The sequence below is a fragment of the Terrapene carolina genome, unplaced genomic scaffold (assembly GCF_002925995.2).
Source record: "Terrapene carolina triunguis isolate 2854851 unplaced genomic scaffold, T_m_triunguis-2.0 Scaffold67, whole genome shotgun sequence".
Lineage (NCBI taxonomy): Eukaryota > Metazoa > Chordata > Testudines > Emydidae > Terrapene > Terrapene triunguis.
Genome location: NW_020664418.1, coordinates 23,374,754 through 23,388,825, shown reverse-complemented (window position 1 = coordinate 23,388,825; position 14,072 = coordinate 23,374,754). Strand labels below are relative to the sequence as shown.

The window sequence follows — 14,072 nt, the reverse complement described above, 5'->3', positions numbered from 1 at the left end:
TGGTTGCCTGGTGCCTGGAGCCGGCCCTGGACAGAAGGTTAACAACTTTGAATTTTCTGTTTAAGTAAAATACTTATACATTAAATCCTACTTTCTGCTTCATTTTTTAAGATGTCAGGTAACTAATTATGTAAGTCAGTGTACCTAATTTAGATTGCTTCAGACAATTGGTTTACTGCAATTTAGCGAACAAAAATTAGACAAGCCACGTTACTGAAACAACTGTATAAAAGAAATTGAAATAAGATCATTAGACTTGTACAGAGAATAAACATCTCAAAACAGATTGTTGTATTGAAGATTTATTCAATTGCCAGGAACAGTAAACTTTTTAATCTAATTACAAAATGGAGCAATTAAAAGTACAAATTTAGATTCAACATACACCTAGGCTGATGTTTCCAATAAACTATATTGTAAAGATAAAATAATTAAGGAAATTTACATGTAACAGATTTTTCAACGTATTTTTCTGCCCAAACAAAGCAGAAACACCACAATGCATTCTATGGAGGGGTTGGGTTTTTTTTTAAATTAAGTCTTTTAAAAGTGAATTTAGTACTTGTGAAAGGAGTCAAGTTTACAGCACTATAAATGGAGGTTTTCCATGTATTCAAAGAACAAGAACCCTACAGACAACAGCCTACATTGCTTAGGCAGTATATTTCAACCTATCTCTAGGTGGTCACCTTTGAAATAAGTGGTTATTCAATCTTAATGCCCATTCAGTGCCTGTCTTTGCTGCAGAGACCTACAACAATAGTACCAACACGTGTATGGCCTGTAGACATTAGTCCAGTAGGAACTAGACAGGCCCAAACAAAAAATATTTGAGAAAAACTGATGTCAAAACAAATATATGAGGAGCATTTTAATTTCATCTACAAGCTGCCAAGTTTCTGATGCCAGACAAGTAAATTACATAGCTACTTTTGACTATCTGATTAAGTTTTTTAGCAGTAGCAGCAAGTACACTTTCCAGTGTTTTTCTCTTGATCACTTTAATAGAGCCCCAGCTTTATTTATATAGCAGAAACAATACATTTTGTAGCATAGGTGTAGGGTTTTTTTTCTAAATGGAATTTTCCAGTTGCTATGGATTCATGTGATTGTTTGAGGAGTCCAAGGTTTGCATCTGTCCTTCACACTATCCCAAAAGCACCCACATCAGCTACATTTTTGTGCATTAATTCAAAGACCTTGCAAATAAGCACAACAGTATTAGAGAGAAGAGGAAAAATAATCAGCTTCATTTACAGTTAACATGGCTCCCAGTTAGCAGCAATTTCAGAATTCTTCCTCTGCATATAAAGCATGTGATTTCTTCAGTTTCTTTAGTTTTTCAATGGCAGACGTTATCAAAATCTCTCCATGAACCTTATTGTCTCTTGTTCGCACATTGACAGCATTATTTGCTTTTTCCTTTTCTCCAACCACTGCAAGAGGAATATTGCAGAAAGACATTAATGGATCTGCAGCAAGCTTGTAACTTTTGAAGAGTAAATAACTACTAGAGAAAAATTCACTGGGACCAATGCTGGTCACCACTCCAGCCCCATATCTTAGTCCTTTCCACACATTCAATAAGGTATGCCCTACCATTTAAACATAAAACTATTTTAAACTCATACCTATTCCTTTACTCTTTTTTAAAAAAAAAATATGTGAAAAGAAACTCTGCTTTAACTAATTTGCTAAAATCTGTTTAATCTCCTGCTTACATTATGAAATTTAAAATAAAATCAAACTCTATGCCAGCATTTGAAGTTTATAACCAAAATTTAAAAAAGAAAACACTTTTACAATGATCAGAAACCTAAATACACAATTACCTAAAATAAAATTATACTGTGCAAGCTGTGCATTTCTTATTTTCTTGTTTAATGTGCAGCTGTGATCTAGATCAACATCAGCCATAAATCCGGCTTCAAAAAATTCATGGCAAACCTAAAAGAAAGTTAAAGTTTCATTAATATTACTATATATATTTCAACAGAGATCATGACGCTGATTCTGCAAAGCATTTAAGTATGCATAAATATGCTCTTACGAAGAGTTCCATTGAAATCATAGAGACTATTCACTTGAGAAAATTATACAAATCTTATGTACTTGGCAGGATTGGGGCAAATTTATTCTGTTAGTTTAACAGACAATTTTATAATAAAACACAGATTACAATATACAAGATGGCTACTCTAGGGCTATGTTATTTTTTCTTAAATTAGAGAATTCCTGAAGCCTAAGCAGCAAGAAAGCCCCAAAGAATGTTATTTTTTTAGGAATTACATGTCCCCTTAGATTCATGACAATTTTAGAAAGCAATAAAGACTACGACAATAATGCTTTTATCTCTGCATGTCTATATTTCCTAAGGGTTACATGTTTGTTCTAGGATGGAATTATAGGTTATCCAATAGTTCATAAAATAAAATTTATTTCTATTTTTTAAAGGAAGTCTATTCTTACCTGCTGAGCATATTTTTCACAAGTAGGCCCCACAGGGACAACCATGACCTGGCGAGGAGAGAGCCAGAAAGGCCTATCAAATGTAACAAAAATAAAAATTATATAAAAAAAATATGTTGTATATACACATACACGAAACACACACCTTCCATTCATGCCAGTGTTTATATGCCCTAAGAATAGCTGAATAATTTTCAAAAATATTTAATTTTAAAATTTAATTAGACATCTAGGCTAAGGCATGATCTTTATCCTGCCCAATTCACCTAGAACAGCACTTCCTGAGGCCCCTGGGAGGCTGCGAGAAGGTTTCAGGAGGTCTGCCAAGCAGGGCCAGAGTTAGACTCGCTGGGGCCCAGTGCAGAAAGCCAAAGCCCCACCGCATGCGACTGAAGCCCAGGGCCCCAATCCCCACTACCTGGGGCTGAAGCCAAAGCCTGAGCAATTGCCCTGATTGCTACCCCGTAAGGCCAGCCCTGGCTTACATATGCAGAAAAACCGTTGTTGTGGCACAGCGTTTTTATAGCATGTTGGCGGGGCCTCAGAAAGAAAAAGGTTGAGAACCCTGATCTAGAACATAATATATTAATGAATAATTTTGGATCTGGGTTAAATAAACAGAAGCCCTGAAATTTACTGTTAAAACTAAAATAATGTCATGAATTCAATCTACCTCTGTTGTGGCTAATTGTCTCCAAACAAACAGTGGATGATCTTTGGACACTACAGAATATTATATGCACCGCTGTTCCTTAGAACAATAGAAAAAAATATGGAAAGGGATTACTAGTTTAAGTTTAAATTTATTTTTGTGTTAATGTTGTTAAAAAAGAGAAAACGTTACCGTATAATAATCAACATTTTCAGGTTGCTTTGGAGTCAATTCATATTACGGTGTAAAGGGAAATCACTTGCAGGTATCATTCTCTGAAGGAAATATTCTAGTGACACCATCACCCTTGGGTTTTGCACTTCTGCTTGTGACTTCAGTACCCAACTAGCTTAGATAAAAGTCTGGAATCCCTTGAATGAGCTCGGGATACAAACTCACAGGGCATGAAGATATATACACAACTTTGATCTCTTGTTCCTTTCCAAGTTACACATTTGGTTTCATAACTAGACTGCATTTTAATTTTTCACACATGAGCCATTTTCCTTTATTTTATACTTTTAAAATAATAGGTGGACTGTATGTTCATGAGTGAGATCTGTTCCCTTTCTGCCCCCCTCCATTCAATGGTACTTCTTTATCACCAATTCATGAAGAAGTTATCTTTCAGATATTAATCATGAATAAGGGAGCAGCTTTCACTATTTATATATGTTAAGACTCTCTAATTTATGGATCTATATATGTACAACAGTCATATAGGTATAAAAAATGAATCTGCAAGCTAAATAATGAAGGGTGAATAAAATGTATTCTGCAAACGTTTCAACTGCCATATTAATAATATGGTCTTACTGTACTAGTTTTATTATAATCTTGTAAAACTGAATTTCTAATCTTTTATCTTAGTCTACAATTATGTCGTTTGAGTTTGTCTACTGTATACAGAAGTCTTAATATTTTAAATATGAACCATTATATTAATGATTTTATGGCACTCAGGCCTCAATGAGACATTCCACCTTTTGGTTGTTTTGCCTGTGCTACTTTTGCTAAGAGTCTTGGTGAATTATTTTGCATTATGATGTATTGGCTATTAGGAAGTTTCTGTATTTTCTAGCTACGTTCCTAATTGTTTCTTAGTACTGTACATGTGTCACATACCATTTTCCTCCATAATTTTCTGCTAGAATAGCTATCATTCTCTCCACTGAGCCCAAAATAGCTCTATGAATTATCACTGGCCTTTTCTTATCATCACTATCCTTACTGCAAAGAAAGAAAAACAGAAAGAAAGAAGATTAAGACATTTACCTTAATCAGCGCACATTTAAGCTTACTGTCATTTTTCCATCTTCTACTTTGCTTTTTATATAAATAAAATATTAAATATTAGCAAGTTATTAATTGCATGAAATCCAACAGCTTTCACTCCAAATTTACTGTGACATACTGACATTCATAAAATAATTGATGGTCAAAGCAGTTTGAAATAATCCTGCCTACATATAATGAGAAATGGACACAAAAGAAAACCCTGGTTTTGTAAATCACTGTGAACTTGGATTCAGATTCCAACTCTATGACTCAGGTCCACATCTATATATCTTAATCTCTGATATACTTCTTTCCACTCATTTTTACTGACATTTACATTAACATATAATCTTCATTAGGATCTCCCCTATTCCTACTGCTTATTTCCCATCTGAAACTTCAATCCTTTGGTTTCTGTGATGATTATCATGCTGTGAAAAATAAACAATTGGGATTTCAGATGACAAATAAGTAGCAAGAGCAGATCAAATCCAAAACAAAGATCCTGCTTTTTTATTAAAAAAAAGTCAGGGGAGAGAAATTACAATCAAATGTGGCAAACCAGGAAAAAAACAGAAAACTAATAGAAGTACTTGTCCAAGGACAACATGACTGTCACAAATTTGTTTATTCAACAAGAAAGTGTTCTTCTCTCAAGTTGGAAACCAAAAATGGTATTTCCCTTCTCCAAAAGAATTGTTCATGTATGATTTATGCTCCTCCATCAAGGATAACCCAGCTGATCTGATCTTTACTTTAAAATTGTTACTGTGTCAAGAATGCAATCCTGCAAGGTGCTGATAGTTTAATGTGTAAACTTAATGTGTTAACTTAATGTGTTCAGTGGAGGCATCAGACTACAGTGATTGATTAGTGTGTCTGTCCCAAATAAGGGAAAGGCTACCTAAGGTCAGATGTACTCAATTCTCTTCAGGAAGAGCAGACCAGACAGACAAGTTATCAATTTTTTCTGCTCATTTACATTTACAATGAAACTGAGCAGTTGAACACACTACTAAATTAGGGGGGAAATTCTCAGCTCAGGGCCCAGTCCAAGTACTTATTTCCACTGCTGGGGATCTCTTGTCCCACTAGTGCACCTAGGCATTTAGTGGTAGGTCAGCAGCTTGTCCAGAGGCCAGTAAATAATTAAACTGCTTTTGGTTAACTCATTTTTAATAGGAGCTACAAACAGTGAAAGTAAAAAAATTATCTGTCATATAGTTGACGGATTAAGAATTCAAGCACTTACCCAACATAAGTAAGGTTAAATCTGATTGGTAGCTGGAAGTCAAGTTGGATGGTAGCACACTGATGGTACCTGCCAATAGCATCTTTGATTTTAATATCAATCTGCAAAGGAAATGCCTTAGTTACTATATACTGTTTTTTTGGTTACTCTATTATGCACCCACAAAGCTGCATCAGAGCTTCATTGCAGAACTGCACCGATTTACTAACCTTAGGACCATAAAATGCTCCATCTCCTGGATTCAACTTCCACGGCTCTCCAAAGTCATTCAAACTGTTTTGTAATTGCTAATATAAAAATCATAAAGATGAAGTTTAAACATTACAGTTTTTTTTTAATTGTATTTCTTTAACACAGTCCTACCAAAGCTGCCCATGAAGGGGAAAGTGAGGGAAAGAACTGTACTTCAAAGATTAAGTCATACAAACTAAGAAAATGGGTAGGACTGACTCAAATATCTTAGCAATATAAAGAGTTTTGAAGTAATACAGCTAAAAAACCATCGAGTATATACTCGATCATAAGCCGGTTCGTTTATAAGCTAACCCCCCCCCCCCCCCCCAGATGGATAAGTAAAAATGGAAAATTTTTTATAACCCGTTCATAAGCCGACCCTATAATTCAAGGGGCAGCAAACTTTGGCTCCCGGGCCATCAGGATAAGCCACTGGTGGGCCGAGATGGTTTGTTTACCTCGAGCGTCCACAGGCACAGAGGTAAACCTAAGTAAACAAAGTGTTCCAGCACGCCAGCTGCTTACCCTGATGGGCCAGGACAGCAACTTTTGGGGGGGGGAGAAGCTGGGAGTCAGGGGAGTAACCCCTGTGACCACCCTGCACGTGACCCCACCCCTAGCCTGGGACCCCCACACTCTCCCCATCCCATCCCTTCCCACATTATATGGGGAGGGCCAGGGGAGGATGTCTCTGATCTGGCGGGAGCTGCTCCAGCAGGCTGGGCGGTGCGGCCACAGCCTGCTCCGGGAGTGGGGCTGAGTGGCATGGCTGCAGCCTGCCAGCCCCGGAGCTGCAGCTGCTTTAGAGGCTGGGGGGAGACCAGCGTGGCCAGAAGTGGAGAGACTCTGGCCCCGCCTCTTCCCTTCTGTCTCTGCTGGCTGTGCTGCCTCTCCTTGCTCCCTCTGTTGGGGGGAGGGGCTGTGTCCCACCTCTCCCTCTCTATACCCATTCATAAACTGACCCCCGTCTCTGGTGCTTCCCTTTTTTACTAAAAAAAATTGGCTTATGAACAAGTATATACGGTAATTACTTTAAATCCTGGCTTTTGTATCTATAGAGTGAGTGGAGATTAACAAAAAGAAATTTCTGTTAGAAAGTCAGTTCAAGCTATGGGTATGTATAAGAAACTATATGAATCAGGAGATTTATTGTGTCAGTGTTTCACATCTCTCAGCAAGCATATCTATCAAGTACAGATTTTAGAGCCCAGTCCTACCAAAAAAAAAAAAAAAACAAAAAACCAAACCCTCCTATTCGTGTAAGTAATCTCACTCACTTCAGCATGACTGAAGGTTTGCAAGACTGGACATTAGACAGTTGCATGTTTCATAGATTCCAGGGCCAGGCAGGACCATTGTGATCATCTAGTCTGACCTCCTGTATAATACAAGCCATAGAACTTCCCCTGAAATAATTCTTAGAGCATATATTTTAGAAAAACCATCCAACCTTGATTTCAAAATTGGCAGTGGAAAATCCACCATGACCCTTCATAAATTCTTCCAATGGTTAATTACTCACTTTAAAAAATATTATGCCTTATTTCCAGCCTGAATTTATCTAGCTTCAACTTCCAGCCATTGGATCGTGTTATACCTTTCTCTGCTAGACTGAAGAACACGTTATTTAACGTTTTCCCCATGTAGATACTTGAAGACTGTAACCAGGTCATTCCTTAAACTCCTCTTCAAACTAAATAGATTGAGCTCCTTGAGTCTCTAAATCAGTGGTGCGCAACCTTCGGCCCACAGGCCGCAAGTTGCCCACCACTGCTCTAAAGCATGTTCTCTAATCCTTTAAATGTTTTTATGGCTGTTCGCTGAACGCTCTCCAATTTTTCATTATCTTCCTTAAATTGTGGGCACCACACAGGACACAGTATCCCAGCAGTAGTTACACCAGTGCTAAAGATAGAGGCAAAACAACCTCTCTACTCCTACTCGAGATTCCTCTGTTTATGCATCCTAGGATGACATTAACTCTTTTGGGAAATCATGTTCAGCTGATTATCCACCATGACCTCCAAATCTTTTTCAGAGTCACTGCTTCCTAGGAAAGAGTCCCATATCCTGTAAGTATGGCCTACATTCTTTGTTCTGGAGATGGATACATTTACATTTAGCCATCTTAAAATGCATTAAATTTCTGTGAATGGAAGTATTAAGTACCATCCTGCGTTACCTTTTCTGCGTGGTCCCAGATCTCTACTTCTCCTAGGAAGTTTTCAGGTCTTGTAGAAAGATGCAATTGAAAGGTAAAACCAAACACTGCATAAACTGTCTTCAAAAAGTTCAGACAGCCTTTCATTTCTTCCTCAATCTGAAATTTAAGCAACACAAATCAACTGACAAACAGAACATCAAAATGCTGCCATGGAGAACTGGTTGATCATTACTATTGTTTTATCACTGTAATCAGGCTTGCTTTATTTTTTCTGAATCAGAAGCATGTTTTGTAGGCCTGGGATTTTGAGGCCAGGTTCTACCACTCTCTCTCACACAGTGTATTAATTTACTCCCCACTGAAATCTTTGGGATCACTCATGGAATAAAATACTACTCAGCATAGTTAAGTGGAGAACATCACCATGATATACCACTTTTTTAATTGGTATACCACTTTTCATGATATATCACTTTTTTCCTTGTTATTTGATCTCTTGGGACTCTGTCATTATTGCTTCAATATCCTTGTGTCAAGATACGTAAAAGTAAGATCCAGTATAGGATTTTTTCCTGTAGATATACAACTCCAGGCAGGCCTACTCAATAACCCACAGTCAGTAACATCTCAAATACTTATTGTTCTCCTTTGCAAATAAACAACATTTATGCCCTAAAAGGAAAACTTAATAAAACATCAGGGCATTATGCTGTTGGCAATTTCTGATGTAGACACTAAGCAGGATAGGGTACTGACTTAAGCAATTATATAGAAATCTAAGACATACTGAATCCCAAATGAATTAGAAGGAAGCAACCTAGCAATAGGGATGAAATAAAAGCAACAAATGTTGCACTTAAGCTACACCATAACATGCCAAGAGAAGACAAAGGCTGAAAAGTTCTTCACCTGTTCCATTGTGCAAAATATGTGTGCATCATCCTGTTGGAAACGCCTGACTCGAGTCAAACCACTCAAAGTCCCCGAGAGTTCATTTCTATGAAGAACCCCAAAGTCTGCAAGTCTAATAGGCATTTCCCTCCATGAGCGCGGGCGATGAGCGAACATCAAGCTAGAAAAGACAAAGTATATTTAGGCAGGAAAACTTATACCCAACAGTCTTTGGCTTCTTTTACATGCTAATATTCTTCCACAAGGCCCAAAATAAAAGATTAATTTTGAACTAAATCAGCTTAGGCCTGTCAAAGAAAAAACAAGATAAATATGTTATCAGCTACGTAACACTTTTCAAGAATCTACCAATTAATTCTCTCCACATCCCTGAAAGGTAGGCAAGTATAGCAACCATTATACAGATAGTGAAAATGAGCCACAGAAAAAAGTGACTTGACAAAGACCACAGAGCCAAGTCTCTGTTGGAGCCGAAGTTAAACTCAGTGGTTTCCAGCACCCTGTCCTACTCTCTAGCCATGAGATCATCCCATCCATATCCAATGTAAATTTTAAACAAACTGCAAAAAAACCCAAGAGTTGCAAATTATATCTCCCCCCCGCCCCAAACATGTATTTAATAAACAGGAGCAGAACTGTACTCAAGCTCTCTAAAGATACCTTGGGACAAGCGCTGAGGACAGCTGATTGCCCTACAGGGGTTGTCTACTGTATAGGTTTTACTATATATTAACTTCAGTGCATTACTATATTAATTTCCCTGAACCTCAAAACATTACTTCACAAGTAGGAAAATAGGAAAGATAATACAAACCAATGTCCTGGACAGTTCATGGGCTTAAGGGCAAATGTTTCCTTCTCAACATCAAATGAGAACATGTTTTCACTGTAGTGCTGCCAGTGACCTGATGCTTCCCAGAGTTTACTGTTGTAGATGTTAGGTGATACTACTTCAGTAAAATTACGCCTGTGATATTCCTCCTAGAAAATAAATCCAAAAGGTGATGCAGCCAAAAAAAAAAAAAGTTACAGAGAGTGTGCTTTACATATAGTAAAAGTCTCATCCTGCAATCCTTACTTACAATAGATCTTCATTGAAGATAAAATTCTTCCTGCAGTTACCCTATACAACCTCACTAAAGTTTCAGTATATCTGTACACAACTATATACCCAGAGCACACATTTTTTGTGTGTGGGAGTGCCTTAACGCAATAGTTGGATCAATAAGAATCATAGAAATGTAGGGCTGGAAGGGACCCCAAAAATGTGTCATTTGAGCTAAGGCCAGTCTGAAAAAAGCAACACATCTTCAAGAGAAAGGAAAGATGTTTAATTATGTTGATTAGAAATTTTAAGACATGCCCACTTACTCGTATAAAATCCATGAGTGTATTATAAAGAAAGGCACCTTTGGGGAGGAAAAAACAGCTTCCTGGACTCAGATCATGGAAGAAGAAAAGTTCTTGCTCCTGTACAAATAAATGTAGAATTCAGTAAGCTCACTTAAATTGTATCCATGAATGTTTTTTCCAGTTCAAATCACTATTTTTAAATTGAGAGTGTTAAGACTCCTTGTTAGAGACAGTGAATGATATTTTTAGAATGTAGCAATAAGAACTTCAGAAGAGAACAAGATTTAAAATGTTGAGAAAATAATTTACCAGTAATTCTGATTTTCAGAAGGCATGTGACTAGAGACCCATCTCCAAACGTGTAACTGACTAATCTCACATTTCCTCAAAATTCTGAGCCCTTAAAACAGTCTCACCAGTAGGTTCAACCCTCCTACCCACTGGTGCAGGAAAAAAGTCGTTTGGCAGGCACACACCACTCACTGGTGAGATGGTTTAATGGCTCAGGGTTTTGAGCAAGTAGAAACTTTGTCAAAACCCTGTGCTAAGAATGTGGGCATAAGAGTGGGGATCTAGTACTGTACGTTTTTCTTTGAAGAACCTCTCTTAGTATCCTATGTATCATGTTACACCAGTTCATCCATTTTTAACTGGGAAAGAAACGAATGTAAATACATATTGAACAAAAAAAAAAAAATCATACTTCATATTAAGATTCAGTTTATAAAGGGTTAATAAGTGACCAAGATGTTGTAATGCATGGTTACTTTATTGTTATAGAGTCAATATGTGGCTCATATAGTTATAACAACTTCTACTGATGTGCTTATAACCATCTGTAACACACATAGGACTCATGCCTGGAACATACTTACGACATCTACTGATCTTTTAACCCCTTTAAACCTTTATAAATGGAATCCTAATATGATATGTGATCAAACACAGATCATGTTTATTATCTGTACAATTCTCACTGGTGTATTAGGGTTCCTAACATAGCTAGTCAGGTCCACGCCTGGAGTTTACAGGCTAGAATTTAGGCAAGGTTGAGTACAAACAAGAGAGAGAGCGAGAGCGAGCGAGCTTGGGCAAGGTATATATAGGCATAAATAGGACTTATGGAGACTCAGTGCGTGTATACTTCTCAGTAAACAAGTTTCAGTTTAATATATTAATGAGTTCAATTATTTGTAGCACATATGTGCATCTAAGTCATCAAATAGTTGCTTCACACTTTATTTTTTGATTTATATTTTAGATATTAGGAGATTAATCTGTCATCTGGGAGATTCAGAGAACAGGACTCTTGTCAGTTTTAATCCCATGCTGATTCAGAAAGAAAGCAGGCAACAGAAAACTGGAGGGATGATATGGCAAGAGAAGGAATGATTTCTGAAATTAAAATAATTATGTATGTATAGCCTAGCTAGAAGGCAACCATAGGTGGGTATGTGGGGAGGGGACAGAGGGTTTGAACACTAAGGAGAAAGAACAATTATTTAGGGTGGTCCAAGGGAGAATAAATAGGAGTAACAGGATTAAATTAAGCAAAGGAAGATTTAAGATGAATGTCAGGAAACAAAAAACAACAAGACCCATTAGACCATGGATTAGTTATAAATGAAGTAGTGGAAGAAAATCACCATTAGACAACCCATATGGAACAGAGGGATAGACTAAGTGGCCTGACTAGTCATCTCTAATTCCTATGTTTTTATGATGAAGAATGCATAATATCTGCAATGGCAAAGTCAGTCTCTTAGTTTTGTTAATGGGTCACCCAATTAATTTTAGCCATCATTTGGGGGTGGCTAATAGTACTCAGTTTTCAGAGGGTCTTTTGGGGAGAAAGAAATATATTTTGGATCATCACCAGGACAATGCCCTTTAAGAGTAATAAAAATATCAACAGGACCTACCTTTCCAATTTTCCTATGATCCCGATTTCTGGCTTCCTCTTGGAATTTTTCCCATTCCTTCATCATTTTGTTATCAGGGAAGGATATTCCATAGATTCTCTGCAATGTTTCCATGTCAGCCTTTCCCTCCCAATATGTAGAAGAATTCTGATGTTAAAAAAAATAACATTTTTTAAAAACAGTATTATACAAACAGCTGCAGGGGAAGAATAAATGATAATGCAATCCAATTACCATATCTCACTGCTTCTTGGGAAAAGAATTGTCAAGTCATCCAATATTGGTTTAAAAGACAAAGATACTTGCAGTTAAATGTATGCACTGCTTTTTTGTTGGGATAGTAACACAGCATGCATAAAAATAAATAATTGTTCTAATCATGTATTTGTTGTACTTGGCCACGTTATTTTAACTTGTATCATGTCATTACATTACAGATGAATGTAAAGCAACATGCTGTAACTTCACAACATGATGCAGTAAGACAGTAGAAAACAGAAGAAAACATAACTCGTTTTCACAGTCAAATACTGATACTGTTTTGAATATTGAACACTTAATCTGAATATTTAAATACAACAGCACACAGATCTCAAGCACAAAGTTAACTGAACAAAAGGATGCTGAATGTTCAAAGGAGATCAAGGACTCTGACCACCCAACCAAATTAACCAATTAATGGTTGCCAGTAACTTATATTACCTAATTACCAGAAGCATCTGCACAAGTTAATTCTGGTTCTTTTGTGCAGAATGTCACTTTAAAGAAGCAGTACTTTCAGGTACAGAAAGCTAAGCCAGCATTAGCAGTTATGAAAGCCCCATGCTTTGAGGGGCCTGGAAACATGAAGGATTCTCAGTTTTCATTTACAAAAATAAATTTCTAGACTGTCTCCTTGAAAAGATAGCCTTGAAAACAAACAGATATCAACAGATGCTTGTCACTGATTTTTTCCTACAGGTTACACATTATTTACAGTCCCCTTCAAGCCACCCAGGGCAAGCATTCCAGGTTTGGAAAAAATATAACTATAGGTCCTGTGGTCACCCACTCTACAGGGATCTTGTGGTGTGCAAAGGAGACAAGCTCAGTGTGCTCACTGGGGGCTTGACAGAGGGTGTGGGGACAACATGTGGTAGCAGACCAGGGTGGCCTTGAGATGCACATGTGTCAGTTTCATCGGCTCAGCTGGCCAGCAGTTGGCCAAGTTAATGGGATCTAAAAATAAAGAAAAGACAGAGCAAAACATTGTTTTCTGTACCAATAAACATGGATGTTTTCTTACTTTGCGAACAAATGGCTACACTAATAATCTATAAAAATGAGTTGATCCTGTTCATTTACACCACTACAGAGTTGAGTGCAATCAGGATGGCCAAGAGTCAGTTAATTTTTGGGGGGCAGGGAGGACAGAAGGAGGGTAATCAGTAATTTTATTTGAGGGTGAGCATAGGGGGGAACGTTAAGGATGGCTTTGATGGTGTGACAATCAAGAAAAAAAAAAAGGACATAGTAGACCCCAGTCTATGGCATTTCGGTGGAGGGGAAAACAAAAACCCTCTAATACACGCATCAGTATAATTCAATCTTGCCCCTGCTCTAGTTACTTTGAAAGCTTATAAATTTTTACTCTTACCTTAAAAATCTTTAAGGCTTTAATTTTTCCAGTGTGTCTCACATGTGGGCCCCTGCAGAGATCAATCAATGGACCACACCTACAACAAAATAATTCTGACATAAACCATTTTATTCCTAACATTTTACAACTCTTTAAAATATAGTCAGTAATAATGTACAAGAAAAGTTATGGTGGCTAGCACACATCTACTAATACAA

General features: G+C 37.2%; 1 protein-coding gene across 1 annotated transcript in view; it reads right to left on the bottom strand.

Annotated features, from left to right (window-relative positions):
- Positions 1–522: 522 nt before the first annotated feature.
- LOC112105645 (threonine--tRNA ligase, cytoplasmic) overlaps positions 523–14,072 on the bottom strand; it is a 22,377-nt gene continuing 8,827 nt past the window's right edge. The window contains exons 7-18 of the mRNA XM_026648255.1: positions 13,873–14,004; positions 12,237–12,383; positions 10,333–10,431; positions 9,776–9,942; positions 8,959–9,121; positions 8,068–8,205; positions 5,861–5,938; positions 5,652–5,752; positions 4,247–4,351; positions 2,470–2,542; positions 1,833–1,947; positions 523–1,436 (exon numbers count right to left, since the gene is read on the bottom strand). Of these exons, the coding sequence (XP_026504040.1) occupies positions 1,288–1,436; positions 1,833–1,947; positions 2,470–2,542; positions 4,247–4,351; positions 5,652–5,752; positions 5,861–5,938; positions 8,068–8,205; positions 8,959–9,121; positions 9,776–9,942; positions 10,333–10,431; positions 12,237–12,383; positions 13,873–14,004 (1,467 nt within the window). The 3' untranslated portion in view covers positions 523–1,287. The remainder of the gene's footprint in view (positions 1,437–1,832; positions 1,948–2,469; positions 2,543–4,246; positions 4,352–5,651; positions 5,753–5,860; positions 5,939–8,067; positions 8,206–8,958; positions 9,122–9,775; positions 9,943–10,332; positions 10,432–12,236; positions 12,384–13,872; positions 14,005–14,072) is intronic.